This window comes from Strongylocentrotus purpuratus, unplaced genomic scaffold (assembly GCF_000002235.5).
Source record: "Strongylocentrotus purpuratus isolate Spur 01 unplaced genomic scaffold, Spur_5.0 spur5_scaffold_1, whole genome shotgun sequence".
In the NCBI taxonomy this organism is placed as follows: Eukaryota; Metazoa; Echinodermata; class Echinoidea; order Camarodonta; family Strongylocentrotidae; genus Strongylocentrotus; species Strongylocentrotus purpuratus.
The window spans coordinates 35,366,360-35,385,445 of NW_022145594.1; the positions used below are offsets into that span (position 1 = coordinate 35,366,360).

The window sequence follows — 19,086 nt, forward strand, 5'->3', positions numbered from 1 at the left end:
ACACTAGCATAATTTGAGCAGCTTTAGAAAAGAGCTAGCTGTATGCCGGGCTTAAAATTCGAATTTATCTGTTTACCGCTTCACATCTAGCCGAGATTTTAGTTACAATGAGATTGATCTGTCAGTTTCTTTTGGTCAAATATCTGTGGAAACCGTTGTTGTCTTTATACAGGTGTTTCTGGAGATGTACCAGACGATGTCGTGTACACTGATTTACACAAAATGGTACACAAGGGAGATAGCGTTGTACTGACATGTCGATTTCGTGGGACACCTTTAGCTGTCTATTGGAAGAAAGGAGATGACCCCAAAACAGCACCAAACCTTGTATCATGGATTCCAACCGATGATGTGACAGGATTATGTGAAGGTGAAAGGCCATGTCAGATCATGGAGATGAATGAAAATCACTCCTTGGTCATCAAAGAAGTCAGCATAGCAGACCAAGGACGATACATCTGTAGAGTAACAGTCAGGGGGATACTGATACACAACTTCACGGACATCAGTGTATTTTGTGAGTAAGGCGTTGATCCCGCCGAACCTTACATGATCCTCCTACGATGATTATAAATAGACACATACATCTCCTTGTTTATGTTCTGAATAATGATAAGACTATTAACAACCGAAAATTCGGTGCATTTAACTCTTCCAGTCAGAATAAAAGCCGAGCGTCCTGAAATCGTGGACAAACACACTACTGGTCTGAAGCACTGCGATTCTAAGCCGAACTAGCTTTTTCTCCTCAAAAGAATCTTGAAATCCCTTGATTTCAGAGGCTATAAGTAATGTTACTATTGTGATCCTCAATCATACTTTTACAAGTGTTTACAAATATTTATATAAAATTCTTTTTCTTTTTCTTTCTTCAATATCGTACCGTAGTCAGGTCGTGTAGTGTGTACCGGGCTTTAGACTTACTTTTCTATAATATAACTTTCAAGTTCATGACACAAATATGTTAGTCATAAAGCCTGATAAATGACCATATGTAGATCCAGTGCACATAAATCGGCCGCACCTTTCATTCAATCCTACATCTAACCTTGTATACAACATAACGTATATTCCTTTGCGTAATCACTACGCTCCCTCGCGCGTTTATTGTAAGCTATATTAATCTATGGTTTATTAGGTTTATACGTTTAAGGTCATTAACAAAAAAATGAAGAAACAACAGGGGAAAAAAAAGGGACCCAGAAAGGCCTCTGTCGATGTTTTCAGATTCCTTGCATGCGAAGTTGTAAAAATCAAATTAAAGGGCCACTCTAACCCAACTAACATAGCCTTTCAAAACACGAATACACCTCTATTTATTAATATTCCAGCCTCTGATTTTTCAGAAAATCTCTAAATTGACCCAAAACGTTAATAGCCAACCATTTTCACAGTTCTCACGCTTGCTGGGCTACGCCCCTCGAAGGAATGTAATACGGTTACGTGGCTTGATGACGCATTTGACGTCATTCCGAGCATGTCCGATTTGATAATTTGATAATTTTATAATAAGGAATTACGAAATTGCCAAAAAGTTACTTGGATTATCAAGTGCATATTATTTTTCGGATAAATGTCTTTTTCCCCCAATTAATATCATAGTTTGCCTTTTAAAATATATTTCAATGCATAAATCACCATCCTTTTCACCGGAGAGGCGCCAGCAGAGACGTAAAATGCGTCATCACCGAAACTTTGCTTTTTTCTTCGCGTTCTGAGTCATCATTTTTAAAGCTAGATTCCAGAATTATTGATGGTTTCTAAGAAAAATCATTGTCATGTTCGGAATCTCCGTCAAAAATGATTCCACATGTCTTTTCCCCATTTTTTTCCCCGTTTTAGTTAGAGTGGCCCTTTAACAATTGCTGCAGATATCTCTTTGGCAAATATTTCTTGTTTTTAGTTCTTTTTTTTTCTCATAGAAAACAAATAATTATCAACATTGTTTTGTTATTATATTTTAGCCCCTCCTATGGATCCCTTCCCAATCATCAATGAATGTCAAGTGGTGTCTCCAAACAACACTGAAACTACCTGTGTTATTTCAACGAGCCATTCACTAAAGATAAGCTGCTCTGCTTCAGGTTACTATCCAGATATCGACCTGTACTTTATACATGGATCCACAAGTTTCCACCCGAAAGACACGATTGAAGTTACAAATCTTGACGGGACGAGAAACAAAACCATATCCGCCATCGCTACAGCCAGTGAAATCAGCTATATTTGTATCGCGTCTGAGATTCCTGGATCACAAGAGCAGAGGACAACAACTGTTTTAGTAAACTTACCAGAAACCCCTTTCCCCATGCCTACTGGAACCACAATTCCGATTAAAAAGACAGTTGGAAGTAAAACTAAAGTAGGTAAGAACCTATTAAGTCTTCCTTTTCATTAATTCAACAATTTTAGAAATAACAGAAAAAGGGAATATGATTCATATTGGACGCTAAAGAAGATTTTTTTTTATTTGAAAGAGGTGTTATATAATGTTTAAACACTGTTTAAGAAAGTACATGACACTAAAGATATTTCATTTTGAACATCAGGCTTTACAAATATTCATGTAAGGATAAAAAGGCGAGAAGTTCATGTTCCTTTACAATCGATTTTTGTTCTCGTTCAATCGCAGTTGTACCAGTTATCTTAGTCATTGCTATATTGGCTGCGATTTGTCCTGCCATCATCATATTCTGGCGTCGGAGGGAAAAACGGGGGAATCAAGGTATGTTTATATATATGGCTCATAATAATAATAATATTTTTTTTTTGTATATAGCGCTATTAAAAATGTCTCTAAGCGCTTTACAAATATACTATTACCCCGGTAATCGATATTGCAAATAAAATATATTAGCTCCTAGCAAACACGAATGGAAAGTATTCCCTTCTTTATAGAGTAATATTTTCAAATTTTGCAATGAATACAATTCCATTGAATTTGACGATGAAGCTCAAATGTAATCTGACTTTAAATGAAACAACTGACGAAAAATATCATTTCAAAATGTTCTGGGGGTAATATCAATATAATCATTCAAATTCCCTAATCAAAAGACCAGACATAAATGGAGTACTGTAAACTATATACCACTAATAAAAAACTAGAAACACCAAAGAGAAATGTCTTCAAGTTCTGTCATATCAGGACATCGCACAAGGCAAAAGAAAAGTACAGGAATTATAAATTCTGTTATACTACGACAAATAATAATGATAACAAGATGAATCATTTGTATACGCATACTATTGTACTTGCAATGCCCTTTTCATGGATTACGATACAATGAGTGGGACGCCCCCGAAGAAAAGACAGTTGACCGTAAGATTCAATTGGAATTTCTCAGGTTGTATTCCTCTAAAACGTTATCCTTTCAGGAAATGACGACCGGGAATCCATGTCAATACGTCCAGACCGACATATAAATGGTGACTCCTTATATTTTTCTATCATAAACAAAATTAAGAATATAATTGCTTTCTCGCATATACTCACACAAACACTTAACAAAAAAAAAAAGTTTTATTCTTCCAATAGTGTAATACAAACATACAATAAAATAAAAACATTTTTAATATTGATTGATTATACATAAACAAAAACATAATTAAACAACAACTCATATGCAGTATATATTTAACTGAGCTAAAATTGAAAGTAGGTTAAACTTAAAGTACATAAACATAATTTATAAGTCAATTGTACACATTATTTACTTATAATATCAAAGTAACAAAATCATTTTTTTTTATAAAACTAGAGGTCATTTTACTGGTTCTCCCAAATCCCCCTCCCTCACACAAACACACACACCCACAAAACACAATACATTCATACACACAAGCATACAAAACACACGCCCCACAAAAACATCTTATCACACACCACAACAAAAGTTGCCACGCTGTGAACATTTGCACCGTCTTATTTTCCATGAGCCCCCCCCCCCATTCCCCCGTCCCCTAACCCTCCCTTCGACCCTCATAGTCCCTAAGTACAATGAGTACCATCACCCCATGTCAATGAATGTTTTTTATAATTATATTGTTTTAATTTATAATGATTTGTTTGTATATCTTTTGATGTATTTTTAAAGAGATGTGAAATAAAATTAAATACTTGAATTGTCTTACTTTGTACATGTACATGTATGTATAATATACTGATGTTTTAGGCCCCTAACATGAATGCAATTAGGTACAGGCAACCAAATCACATGAACTTTCCCTTCGACCCTCACAGTCCCTAAGTACAAACGTTTGATAGGTCACATTCCCTGATTGTGAACCTCGTATACATATGCCGAATATGGAATGCAGTTGATATTAATACTTTTTTTTACATGCAAAAAACTAGCAATTTCAAAAATAAGACTATTCTGTAGCTAAAATCCACAAACACATTGCACAAGTTTCCAGAAATACAGCTGTAATTGTTTACAATTGTCCTATAAAAGTCAATACAAGCATGGTAAAAAGATTAAAATAGGTACATTTTAAACAGCCTGCTTGGGGAAGGAGACAAGCACTTAGTATACCTACAATAACGATAAAAGTACAAAATAAAACAATTTTTTTTCCAACTTTTATTGAGTATGTCAACTAAAAATGACAGTGGGCTATTTTTAAATATTTTTGTTTTGAATTGAAATTGTTGATAAATGGGAATACGGCGAAGAGTGATATTAGTGTTTTTTTTCTTAGGTAACCAGGTCTGACAAATAGATTGATTTGAAAGGGATTTTGCGAATTTTCTACAAAGTGCTAGTCTCCTCTCCTCAAGAGTTGGTAAATTGCGTACTTGACATGCATTAGAATAGGTAATGTAACTAGGCCCTAAAATAATCTTACATACTCTACGTTGTATTTTTTCAAGATCATTATTTTGTTCTACTGTAAGACTGCTATGGAACGCTGGAGCACAATATTCTAAAATTGGTCAAGTTTACACCTAGAAAATTGCTAATTATTTTAAAAGTTATCTACGAACAGTACATTATTATTCATCTTATGAAAGAGTGTTTCATCCCAAATCACGTGGTATCATTTTTGTGTGGTATGTGTTAACGCTTGGATAAACAGGAGGCATTGTTTGTGAACGTGCACAAATCGACTTGCGCCAAAGTTGCTTATGTGATGTTTAAATAAAACAATTGGGATTTGGGTTTTAAATCGGATTTTGCAGATCCGAATAACACCCCTAACAAAATTAATCATGCAACACATATCAAATATCGAATATCAAATATCAACGAACATGTGTGCGCGCGTGTGTGTGCGTGTGTGACTTTGCTTCTGCAAAAAGCATATGCAATGCATTTCATTTGATACATTCAATTCATTCTCTCACTCCGCTAATCCCAACATAATACATGCTGTAGGCATCACTTTGGCGCAAGTCAATCTTTGCACTCTCACAAACAATGCCTCCTGTTTATCCAAGCGTGTAAACATAACACACAAAAATGATACCAAATGATTTGGGATAAAACAGTCTTTCATAAGATGTATACTAATTTACTGTTCATAGATTTAAAAAAAAATAATTAGCAATTTTCTAGGTGTAAACTTTTTTTTGACTCACACGGTATAACCTACGTATATTGTCACTAAATCGTTAAACGGTAAATTGAATTTCTTCAGTTTTCTCAACATGTACAGTTTTCTATTGCACGTTTTGACTAAATCATTAACTGTAAATTCCATTTTGAATCAAGAGTTTGAAAGGCCACAGACCCACACACACACGCGCACACACACACAAACACACACACAATTTGTTTGCATGGATTTACACAACGAAGTTCGTTAATATACTGCAGGCTGGCTAGGCTTTGTTTGGGAGATGTATTAACATAGGCGTAAGTCGAATTTCTACGACTTACGCAAAAGACTAGTTGCAGAATGCCTAAATCGACACCTGTTACTAACGCGAGGTGATATACAGTGTCTATAAAAAGTGTCCCCATCTTTGGTAGATCCTTTTTCAAAATAAAGAGTTACTTGTTTCCTGTCCAATGATACCCCATTCATAATATTTCTGCCATTGGTGACTTTAAAAAGTGTTGTCAAATTCGCCTTGTACAAAGTTTTGACTGATGAAACGAACGTGGATCAGGCCATATGCATGCGCTTCTTTGGTCTTAGATCCATTTACACGTTAAATTATGCCCCGTACTTGAGTGCATCATTGTTTAAAATGATGCAATGTATATAGGCTTTTACAGAACTTTGTTTAAATCTGTAAAGGATAACCTTTAATTATTTTGAACAGCCTCCCAAATTCTTGTCTCATGATATCTAAGTTATCTCCGCTCACATGTCCACTTTGCCATTTCACACGCGTAAGGAGCATAAGGTGTTTGCCTCGAATAGCGAATGAAAAATCAAAGGTTACTTAACCAAAATGCAAGAAGAAACACATATGATAATAAGTCTCAAATATATTGAGCGTAGGGTTTCATGAAAAGGATAACACCCCAAATAAACTTGAACCATTTTGTATCACTCAATAAAAAGGGTAACTGAATATACATAGGATGCGAACAAAGTCAAGATTATAATCATCATAACGAAGATAATATTATAAATATTGCTAGAAATAGGTATTTCTTTGAGTTTGAGCTGATATTCACACCTTTTCTTTTCAACTACATAACATTCAATGTAAATAAGTGAGCAATTTTTTTTGGAATGAGATAGCATATAATAGCTTAATAACTTACATTCATTATTTCAGCCGAACCTTCGTACAAAAGGATTTTGACAAAACCTTATGAAAAACGTGCTGCTCAGTCTTCAGTTGAAGCAAATTTATGAATATGGTATTATAGACAGGGTATCAGTTATCCTTAAACATGAAATATGATTCAAGGTCACATACATTATAACTTTTTAATTAGAAGCTACCAAAGTTGAAAAATATAAAATAACATATTTCTCTATTTTTTAAATGTATTATCTGGTATAGCTACAAATAAATACTCAACAATATGTGGGTGATAATATCTCTCAGGGAAAGTATCCTTCTTTGAACTGTGGTTCCTGGTACATGATATTGATGAGAAAAACTTGAAATTTGACTCATATCGACATTATTTCTACTTTGTCTCCGTAACCGGATTTCATAATCAAGATGTTAGATTAAGGGATATATTAAAGGCTACATTTAAATGAATTTATCTTTGACTAAATGTTTATGTAATGATCGCAAAAGTCATTTAGGGTGAAATCTGGGTTTCCTTTCTGTAACTCATGTTGTATACAAGAAATAAATGTTCTATATTTTGTTTATTCACGAATAGGTGATGTGGAGAAAGGAAATGTTGACCCGCCAATGATTATCGAAGGTAATGACACACATTTACGTTTTTCTCATGACAGAGATAACATCGTGCTCATTGAGGAGATCCGAGGTTCGAATCCCGGTCCAGTGTACGTTCACCAAAACAAGACCTATAACCTGCAATTGTTACTCTTGGCCGAGGCTCAATATTTCTTACAATGTTCAATTTTTCTCTCCAGCTTAAGCTTCGAGACAGGTTTCAGGCCAAGTCAAATGTTGTCACAGATACCTTCTCTTTCATGCAATTTGCTAAAATAGTCTACAGCATCATTTTATACCTCTTATGTAACAACAGCCAGAAAGAAAAGGCATATAATTGAACGAGATTGTGCCAACTTACAAAACCATACCGTTCCCGGAAATTAACAGTATAATGCCTAACTTCACTTTGTCAAAGGAAAGATATCGTTCTATGAGCTGTGGTTCCTGATTTTCGGCAAGGATAACGATGATGGATTGGAAAAGATACGTGACACAATCCGCCATTTAGGCATCACTGATGTCGAAGATGGTCTGAATGCAGCGCAGTATTACGACGTTCTCTGTAATTGGAAGGATCACCACAAGCAGGACAGCCAAGCCATGGATCTTCAACGAGCCCTAGCAAAAGCAGATTTAGATAGAGCATGGAAGGAGATATATGGTACGCAAATGGTACGAGGGAGGTGGTCGGGGGTGCGTGGCGGAGGTTTGGGGAGTGTGTGTGTGTGTGTGTGTGTGTGTGGGGGGGGGGTGGAGAATCAAGCCCCCCACAAAAAAGTCGCGAGGGACGTGTAGAAAATGAATGCAAGAACCCCAAAGCCCTCGCCAAGCCCTCCAAGCCCCTACTTCCCATATCAGAATTTTTCTAGAACCGCTACGTTTGTGTGTGTGTGTGTGTATTGGATTTTTACAGACGTGTATCAATCAGATATAATTATTTACGTCTTGGGACCAACCTTTAAACGTCACCACCCGAAAGACGTGACACAGTTTCGAACCTGCGTCCTCGGCTGAATCAGTTTGTAACGTCCACTTTTAGGTGGATTACAGGCGCACGCCATAACGCTACTGCTTCCCCCTTGATTATATCGAAATATGTTCTATTTCCCCCCAAACTGATAATTCTTAATTATATCACCATTTTTGTTTGACATTTAAATACAAAATCTATGGACAATGGACTCCAAGACTGGTAAACGTCTGCCTGTTTAGCTAAACAATAGACGTATAGATCTTGAATGACCACTTTTCATCTGCAGAACGAATTTCTTAATAACATGTGGACCTACTTCATGGCTAATGACATTTCTATAGATGACATATGCTCTAAGAATTATTGTCTGATTATGACACACCTTGCAAAATTAATCAAAATTTGTTCCATGTCTTTATTTTGTAGTGCGTTAGTTTTAGCCCATATTTTTTTTTATTCGAAGTCTTATTGCAAAAGACGAGTGGTAATCCGACAAGAGAATTTAACGGAAAAAAAGGAAATATAGCAGTATTGACATACACTGTCGCTCATAAAGGTGGAATATTTTTTTTTCATCCAAATTCATGGAATTATTTTAAAAATAATTTAAAAATAACAGATCTAGATAATAGTATACATTCTCAGATTTTATTGAACAATAATTTGCCAATGTGTGCTTTGCGTGACTGCTAAAGCATATGTATGCTACTATGCTTATCAACTAGGAGACCTATGCCCTTAAGTCATAAATGACAGTAATGAGGATTAATGCCCCACAAAAAGGCACTAATATAGCACATCGACACGGTTTTGATCCTAGAGCCTCACAATTACGAGGCCATTGCTTTGTCACTGAACCATGACTCTACGCAGCGGGGGCTAGGGTAGGGGGCAGTTTCCATAAATAAGAAAAAAAAAACAGAAAATGCAATAAATTTTCAATAATTTATTGCATTTTACCCCGGTTCCCAACATAAACAAATCTTCTGTGTGCCCATGCCTTGAGCCATAATGCATGGCCGTCCAGAGGATTTTTTTATGTCGGGTTCAGTCATGGTTCAATGACAAAACAATGGCCTCGTAACTGTGAGGCCCCAGGATCAAAACCGTGTCGATGTGCTATATTAGTGCCCTTTTGTGGGGCATTAATCCTCATTACTGTCATTTATGACTTGAGGGCGTAAGTCCCCTAGTTAATAAGCATAGTAGCATACACATGCTTTAGAAGTCCCGCAAAACACACATTAGCAAATTATTGTTCAATAAAATCTGAGAATGTAAACTATATCTAGATCTATTACTTTTAAATAATTTTAAAAATAATTCCATAAATTGGGGTAAAACTAAAATATTCCACCTTTATGAGCGACAGTGTACGATATCTACTTACTTAGATGATAGACAACGTACAGATGCAGAGCTTTCTGAAGACACACTGGAGCACATCCTATGGCAAATTGGAGACCCTGACAGGATAGATAAGTTCTTAGGTGAACTGATACCAGGAAAAAGAATAAGCGTTGCAGGAAAAAAGAAGGACATCGTCGCAGAAGCCTTGAGAGACCTTATCCAATGGTGTAAGGGACCGCCTCAACAGAACCTAAGGGTCTTGTTGAGCCTATCCCTGGAGAGAGCTTCCTACTGCCCTATCGACAGAGATTTCTTTACCGGTATGAATTATTTTACATTGTACATTATGTATCATATATCTCTGTGCCATAGCTTGTAGGCCGGCCGTTGTGGCGACAAGGAAATGGACCTTGAGATCAGTCCTTGTCCTAGTTGGTCTAACCCTCTTTCTGCTTTCAGTTCCTCCTTGCACGATAGTGTTTGCCAAGCTATTCTTCCATCTAGCTACGTGCCCAAACCACTGTAGTTGTCTTTGGTGTTCACGATTGTGATGAGTTGATCACGTTCCTCTACATAACTCGCCATTATCTCACTCACCTTCTTGTTGGGCGTATGTGAAATGATGTGGATATGCATCCTAGAGCAACACGAAATGGCATTGCTTTATCAGGGCAAGACTATGCAGACAATACTTTGCCCCTATCATACAGTTTACACCTAAATCATTCATATCCCTTGTGATTTGTTATTTGTAACTCAAGAATGAACCGTGGACTGGTTAAATTAGTTTTAAATGTAAGATTTATAATATCACATTCTCAATGAACATAAATCGAGACAAATCATTTCTTTCCTCACATACATACAAGATTACCAAACTTAGTAAGGGTATGAATAATTTAGTTGTTGACAATATGTAGCACGAGCGCATTTAGCATCGAAAAATCAAGTTAGGTGTAATCCCAATGCCCTATTAACTGCTATGTAAAAATAATATTTATAGGAATACGTAATATCTCTATTATGTTGGCACATTTCAATTGGTGTTGGAAAAGGCATTCGAATTTAAAATTCGCAAATCTCTATCATTATTTTTGTATGATTTCATCATTTGCAGTTCGATTTTCTTCATCGCTAATATTGTCACTCATGTTATGGATCGACCAACCAATCCCACGCCCCTGCTTTTTCGAGTGTTGCTTGGCACCCCACGCTTCTTCATGTATAATACACATAAATATACTGATGTGATCTATGAATGAAATACAATTGAAGATAACTGCAATGAAATTGAAGATGTTTGACTTATCATCCATTATTGGACCATGTTTTTTAATTGTACATGTAATACTCGTTACTGCATAGTCTTTCCTTGTGCAATGTTCAGTACACTGTTTCTTTTGCAGTACCTGAGGGTTTGCTGGAAGAAATCGGCGATTATGAAGTTATTGGATTCATCCAGCGACTGGCAGGCAAACACTGTAACAATCTGGCTGAATCCATTGGAACGCCCACGGAGGCGCTTAGTGCTATTCTGGTGGAGAATGACAAGGCAACCGTATTCGACACACAGGGAATGATTCGTGACTGGATAAGTAACGAGGAATGCAGCAACTTTGAGAAGAGACACAGGCTTAATGTCGCGGTGACAAAGGTTTGCCGTGAGGATTTGGAAGGTAACAGAGTCGTTCGGATGTTTTTGTTTCGTTTTGATCCGAGAATCATTCATTTTTAAAATGTGGCAAATTATATCGTACACAGATGAACATAATATAATATCCCAATGGAGTAGGCATAGCTGGTGGAAAAAAAATAGGCGATGGAACCTAAATTGCCTAAGTGTTGAATTACTTGATTCAGCAGTTAAAAGCAAATGATGGCTTTGTTCTTTATGTCCATCTTACATGAAAAGCTCCCTTCATGTTATAAGCTTTAAACAACACCAACAGACAGCATCAAGTCACTTGCATAATAGTTTATTTTTCTTTTTGCATGTGTCATCTAAAATACAAATAGTTGTATTAATAAACAAATAAGGTTCTTGTTTTTAAATATATTTTATTTGAACCGAATTGATTTTGAAAGGTTACTTTGGAGCAACGGACCTCTATACTTCAAAAGAGGCAAATGAAGAACGGGCTCGAAAGGATTCAAACGAAGTATCACGAGGTAAATATAATTATAAATGTTAATTTACTGAAATACATGCTTTAAACAACCTGAAAAATACCAACAAATATTAACAAAAGAAAAACACGCCGAAAATGTAGAAGGTGTATAATTTTGACAGCGTTTACCTTTCTGAAAAAACTTTCTAAAAAGAAAAATACATTTTACCCTGTTTTGGTAATTAGTGCACTTTAATACCACTTCGGATCTTTAAAAATATAGAAGACTATTTCAAACAAACAATTGGCGTTTCAGCCCTTGTTAAAACCCTTCATATTCTAATGTAAACATAAGACAGGTACACAAATCCTATTAAAAATGGTTAGAGCTCCCACAACTCACCATTATTTTGTAAAATCCGGATGATTTTCAAACATATATTCACTGGAAGCCTGTATAAAGTACATCTGACTCTTAATAAGATCATAATAAATAGGTACATACATTTGCGATTAATTGTTCTCCCATTTTTATGCCCTTTTCACGTATTCTCATATAGAATATGGTGGAATTTCTGAACTGGAAACTCGTCGAATAGCCAAGTATCTCACAGACTCTGAATTAAAGCACCTGGGTGAAGGGTCGGACCCGGTGAAGGTGGTGATAGAATGGGTCAACAGCTTGCTCGAAAAGAATCTTAACGGAGGCTGTCGGAAAAGGGTACATGGAACACTGAAAGAAATCGGCCTTCAAGGTAATGATTATATTTCGCCTCGTTTTTCGTTTTTGTGATATCAATGTGGTTATATCATCATTTTAAGAGGATCTGAAGTTGTGTATCGGTGTAATCTTCCTGTAAATAATTATTTGTTCTTATTTTACTAAAATACCATTAATTCAAGGCATTTGATGTGAAGCATTTTTGAAATACAAATCAAGTTAAAAAAGGCCATGTGCGAAAGGAGTTGAAATTAAAGCTTTCGTACTAAGTTACGATTCTTTACAAGGCATTATACTGGGTCTTACAAATTATTCACCCTTTTAATGATAATAATAATGGGAATTTATAAAGCTCCATATCTATTTTGTAAAATCGTGTAAAATTAAAAAATGGATGTATTATAGAGGTTAAATCGATGTTGCATTTTTTAATTTTATTTTTAACAGCACTGATGCCATTCCAAATAAAAGACAAGTTATGTCTGGTTGAAGTACTTGACGTTGCTGTTCGTCTTCTCATGACCGACATCCAACCGTTCGCCAAAGCTCTGGGAATATCCGATCAGAAACTCATCAAGTACAGGATAGATGTCACACCTAAACAGCTCTCTAATGGAACACTTACTCTTTTAGCAAAGGATAGCAACAAGATAAATAATGACAGAAGTAAAATCAGCAGTTCACTGTCCAAAGCTGACTACGATGATCTTGCATTGTTGCTGAAGTACGGTGAGTTGTGCGGCTCGTAATCGTTTAGCAGTTTCAAGAGGAAAGGATGCCTTTGGATGCTGATAATGTGACGATACAAAATGATGGTTTGAATGAACCTATCACATTAGAAGAGGTTGAATTAATGGTTAATAAATTGAAAAATGCCAAAGCTTGCGGTAAAGATTTGATCAGAAATGAATTTTTGAAAAGTTGCCCCTTAGAAATGCGTAGGGTTATTGTTGATTTGTTTAATATTGTTTTAGATAGTGAAATCGTTCCCTCTGAATGGTGTATAGGAGTGATTATCCCAATTTTTAAGAATAAAGGTGAAAACACAAATCCAGATAATTATCGTGGAATTACCTTGTTAAGTTGCCTTGGTAAACTGTTTACCTCAGTCTTGAATAAAAGAATTTCTAGCTTTCTTGATAGTAATCGTATGTTAGGTGAGGAACAAGCTGGGTTTCGTTTAACATATTCAACCATTGATCATGTGTTTGTTTTGAAGACTATTATCGATTTTTACCTACAGAAAAGGAAACGCTTATATTGTGCTTTTATAGATTATAAAAAAGCGTTTGATTTAATTGATAGAAAGTTTTTGTGGTTTAAATTGTTAAAAATAGGTGTAAATGGCAAAGTCCTAAATGTTGTTAAAAGCTTGTACAAATGTGCGAAGTCCTGTATTTCTGTCAACGGCGCAATGTCTGAATTTTTCTCGTGTAACGTAGGAGTTAGGCAAGGTGAAAACCTTTCGCCATTGCTGTTTGCTGTTTATTTAAACGACTTTCAAGAGCATATTGCCAAAATTTATCCTGGCTTGAAAATGTTAAATGAAGAAATACAAAATACCTTACAGGGTGACGAATTAGAGCTTTTTTCAAAGTTGTCTTGTTTATTGTACGCTGATGTTAGGAAGATACCAAATTTTACGTATGGTCATGCAAAAATAGATGTGGTATATGATTTTGCTTATCTCGGAGTACTGTTTAATTATAATGGTACTTTCAAAAAGGCAATGGCCAAGCAGATAGTGCAGGCTAGAAAAGCGTTATACAGTATGTTGACTAAAGCGAAGAAATTGCAGTTGTCAGTTGATATTCAATGTCATTTGTTTGACCATTTGATTTTGCCCATCTTATTGTATGGTAGTGAAGTCTGGGGACATGAAGATATAAAGCAGATTGAAGTTTTCCATAGGAAATTCCTCAGAACATTATTATCTGTAGGTTCATATACTCCAGACTGTATGGTTTATGGAGAAACTGGACGAGGTTTGATTTTGAATCATGTGAAGGGTAGAATGGTTAATTTTTGGTTGGTAAAGATAGCAGAGGTAAAGATAGCAAATATTCATATGTCCTTTTAAAATTCATTTCTGCCATTCATAAAGATGAACATTTGGAATTTACTTCCTCATGGTTAAAATTTATTGAAGACACATTTAATCAAGCTGGTCTATCCAATATTTGGCTAGGCCAAAATAGTGGATTTGGCTTAAATATTAATTCTTTGCTAAAACTGAGACTAAATGATATGTTTGGTCAGGAATGGAGAGATGCAGTATGGTCAAATCGCATTTGCACAAATTATAGGATATTTAAAGGCAACCATATATTTGAAAGCTATTTACTCACCCTAAATAAAACTGATGCTTTTACTCTCTGTAAGTTTCGGTGTAGATCACATAAATTACCTGTAAACAAAGGTCGGTTTGATGCGAACACACCACATTGTGATATGCAGTGCACACTCTGCCTGTCCACTGATATAGGAGATGAATTTCACTATATTTTTGTTTGTCCGTTTTTTCAAAGAGAGAGATTTTTATTTTTATCAAAAAAGTGTTGTAAGTCTAAGCTCCCAAGTGCTATGCACATGGCAGAACTTTTTAATACTAGAAGCACTTCTCAGTTGAAGAATTTAGCGAGATTTACCTGCCTTATTATGTTGAAATTTAATCAAAAAACAGAGAAAGAAGATAGTTCAAGCAGTTCAAGAAGTACAATTAGAGCTGAACCTACACGTACTCGTAGCGGTAGGATAGTGAAACAGCCTACTTTGTTTACTATTTAGCTTGTAAATAGACTGCATTATACTTATCCTTTTATTATTGTCAGTTTGTCACTATCTTCATTCATTGTACATGTACCTGTACATGTATATATAATTTGTGTTTACTAGTTGGTTCATTGTTCATGTTTGTACTTTCATACACTATATACCTATTATCGTTTTTATCTTTGTGTCATTATCTATGTATAATGTATGTGAATTGTATTCATAAGTCATGCATTGTTATTTATACTTTTATGTTTGTTTGTACTCTCATACCCCGAGAGGGGGTCAAAGAGTCAATAAAATTATAATTCTAAATTCTAAGAGAAGGTTTAGTTATGGTAAAGAGGGGATATTTTTTTTGAAAATTCTTGCTATTTTTTTAGGTTAGTTTAGAAGAATACAGTGATAGGAATTTCCTTTAACAAGGACTGCTCTCCACATTTCCACATTGAGCCAAACTTCACGCCACTGTGTAGCATGGGTGCGTGAGTGAGTTGTTGTGCGTGTGCTTTATGTGTGCTCTGTCCGTGTGTGTGCGTCTGTATGTTTGTGTGTGTGTGCGCGTTGATTGGTGAGTGTAATTTCCATCACACTTTTGACGATCGGAAAGCAGAGGTTTGGGATATAAGATAGAAATACAGCATAAAGACATTCATACTGAGTAGTGATTATCAAATCGTAATCATGATGCCACATTTCTTTCTTTCTGCAGGATGTGCAATATCTCTAGCCGACATGTTCGCCTTGGGGTATGGACCAGTACCAAACTCCTCCCAGCGTGATGAATTGCGACACAACCTGGGAATAGCCACGGACGATGACGACATCGTTGGCATGCTCAAACACTGGAAATCTATGGCCCATCCTCCAACCTACAATCCCAGAACCACCCTGGCCGATGCTGTTCTCCCCGTTCTTGGGAAAGAGAAGGCCTTGTCTGTCCTGTCAGGTACACAAATGTCCACGAATAGCAAGACCAAATCAAATGGAAATTTCTATTGATTCTTGCAAGTTAGAAAGAGATATTAAAAATCCTATTGGCCACTTATGAAGAATTATTTCCGAAAGAGAGTCAATTTGAAACAGTTTTCCCGCTTGATTCTTCATGTTGACAATCATTTGAAAGAACGTCGCTATTGTTTAAGTACTGAATTGAATTGAATTGAATTGAATTTTTTTGTCCATTCAGGAAATTCCTTTTTTCACTGGTTTTACAATCATTGTACATGTACATATTGAAATATGACATACACATTACAATAATCGCAAATGTATATCATCACAAACGAAATAACATTCTGAAAATAATGTTCTTATTACATGGGAAACGGAACAAGATTTTTTATTTTAAGATTATATGTTATATGAAAGTTTGTTTTGTATTGCAAACCAATATGCTATATGGATCTTTACGGCCAATGACCGAGGTCAATAGTATAATATCAGATAACTTAAAGACGCAGCTTGTCTCGATTGTTACTTACATTCTATCTTGTGCAAACTGGGAAGAAGGGCAACGACAATAATCCATGTTCACTTTCCCACTTCTTAATTAAATTCTACAGGAACATCGAGGCAAAGTGGGATTCATAGTGAGAAAATCATCAGGGCTCTCCGAGAGGGAATTCTGTTCAGAGAGACATGCCGTGTTGCTGAAATCATCAACGTCCTTCTCCCATCCGTTGACGATGATCCCATGACAAAGCTTCTTATCACCCTGGAGGACCAGGTGAAGAATGATTCGCTTCCTGAGGACGTCTACGAGAAGCTGAGTGTAGCGGGTTTCAAGGGATTATCAACAGAACTTAAGAGGGGTGAGAATGTACTGCCGAACTTTAAGGGGTGTTCAATTATGGCCTACTAAGACATCCGTATAACAGTGTAAAAAAGTAATAGCGTTGAAACCCATAAACTAAAAAAACACTTAAATATAAAAAAAGAATATAAATATCGACTATTTTGGAGCGCTAAAAATGAAAAGTTTTGGAACATTACAAAAGATAAGGAATCCATTTCAAATGACATAACTATAATGATGATCGCAAGGACTTTGTTCAAAGCAATTTAAGGGTAATTTCAATAACCCTGCTATATTGCCTTTGAAATGTTTATAATAAATGTATTAAACGTTATAGTCTCATTCCCAGAAATTGATATCTTGCATTTACCTATGCCCCGTTGTATACAATTTTGCACTGATTTTAAAAAGCACTTTAAGTACCATGGCAACATCACTCAAAAGCGAATCAAATCAAGGTTTCCATGGAAGTAACAATTAATAGCGAAGTTAAGTTTATGGAACGGAGGCCCTGGTCAGACCTGTTTCCTTTTTTAAGTGTATGCAGGAGGCCTCAAGGTTATTGCCGAAACTTGTCTCATAAACTAAGTTGATACGACATATGAAGACGTCAAGCACAATTTCTTCAGATTGAGATTTTAATCGAAATGATGACGGAATAATTGCCTTTAATTTTAAGGCGATTGCCAGGAGAACGAGCACGAAAGCACTCGGATGCGAAGAAGGGATATTATCCAAAATGACATATCATGCCGCATTGCCGAGGTACTTGGTGTAAAGAAGACATCTTCGCTCTCATCCATCTTTGAAGCTTGGGAAGAAAAATTGAGGAAAAACCCACTCAAGGAAGACAAACGCCGGGATTTGAGTGATCGACTCTTAAGAGCTGGATATGAAGACTTTGCCCACGAGATCATGACAGGTAAGACTACTGAAGATGAAGAACATGGACATGACTAATGTGGCGTTAGATGATGTGGATCATCATGCCATATGGGTTTTAATGTCAAGTTACATACCTGAATCTGGATCTAAATTCACTTTTACCAAGAGGGAAACATGTACCTGAGACTTAATTAATTTCTTAAACGCCATTTTGAACGAAAACTTAAACCCAGAGTTGGATATGAATATTGATACAACACGAGACAATACGATTAAGTGTGTGTGTGTGTGTGTGTGTGTGTGTGTGTGTGCGTGCGTGTGTGTGTGTGTGTAAGGGGGAGGGGCGGAAATTCCTACTACTGATGAGAAAAGATAAATTTGGACATCCATTACAAATCATCATCATGAATCTACCTCTAAAAAATGTCAAGCAACATAATATCACACTATGAAATTGCGTTTTGAAGTGCTACACTTATTATGATTCTGTATTTTAATCACAACTCATTTTTTTTGTAGGATTTGTTCCCAGACCACTGGATCAGAAGTGAGGGAAAAAACATATGCAAAAAGGAACAATCTTCGCATCTCCCATCCATCGATACTACTGCGATCTTGCGATTTTTTAGATTTAATCAATATTTTGGTACATCATTAGGGATACAAGTGTTTATAGTGGACAATCTTTCCTGTTATTTGATATGGATTCTTTGAATAATGGACAGGTTGTATTAAGGAAATTTTTATTAATATTACAGTTATACAACTTAATTAACATGGATAACAACGATATATATTGTTAACAACTGAATTATTCTTGCACCTTGTAAATGTGATTAGTTTGTCTTTGTTGTAACTCAAGAATGAAAGGTGGACCGCTTGAACTTTTAATCTTTAAATTGCCAAATTCTCAGGAAACATACATCGGGACAAATCAGTTTCTTAAAAGTCTTTAACAAATACAAAACTTTGAATGGGTATGATTAATTAATGTTCAAATCAAAATGTAAAAGCTACGACAACAAATAGATACAAAATATTCTAAAACCCCACTTCACATGTATAGTTAAGAAGCCTAGATAATATCACCATTTATCATGCTTATATCGAACTTTTCCTCTTGATTATAATATTATATTAGCAAATTATCAT

General features: G+C 35.7%; 1 protein-coding gene across 1 annotated transcript; it reads left to right on the top strand.

Annotated features, from left to right (window-relative positions):
* The first annotated feature begins 222 nt into the window (after nucleotides 1-222).
* LOC100889455 lies at nucleotides 223-18,825 on the top strand. Its single transcript, XM_030978728.1, has 12 exons — nucleotides 223-517; nucleotides 7,305-7,349; nucleotides 7,743-7,999; nucleotides 9,673-9,906; nucleotides 11,038-11,326; nucleotides 11,736-11,819; nucleotides 12,319-12,513; nucleotides 12,927-13,208; nucleotides 15,964-16,200; nucleotides 16,817-17,065; nucleotides 17,729-17,971; nucleotides 18,454-18,825. The coding sequence occupies exons 1-12, from the start codon at nucleotides 223-225 to the stop codon at nucleotides 18,483-18,485; spliced, it is 2,442 nt and encodes an 813-aa protein (XP_030834588.1). The 3' UTR covers nucleotides 18,486-18,825.
* Nucleotides 18,826-19,086: the final 261 nt, after the last annotated feature.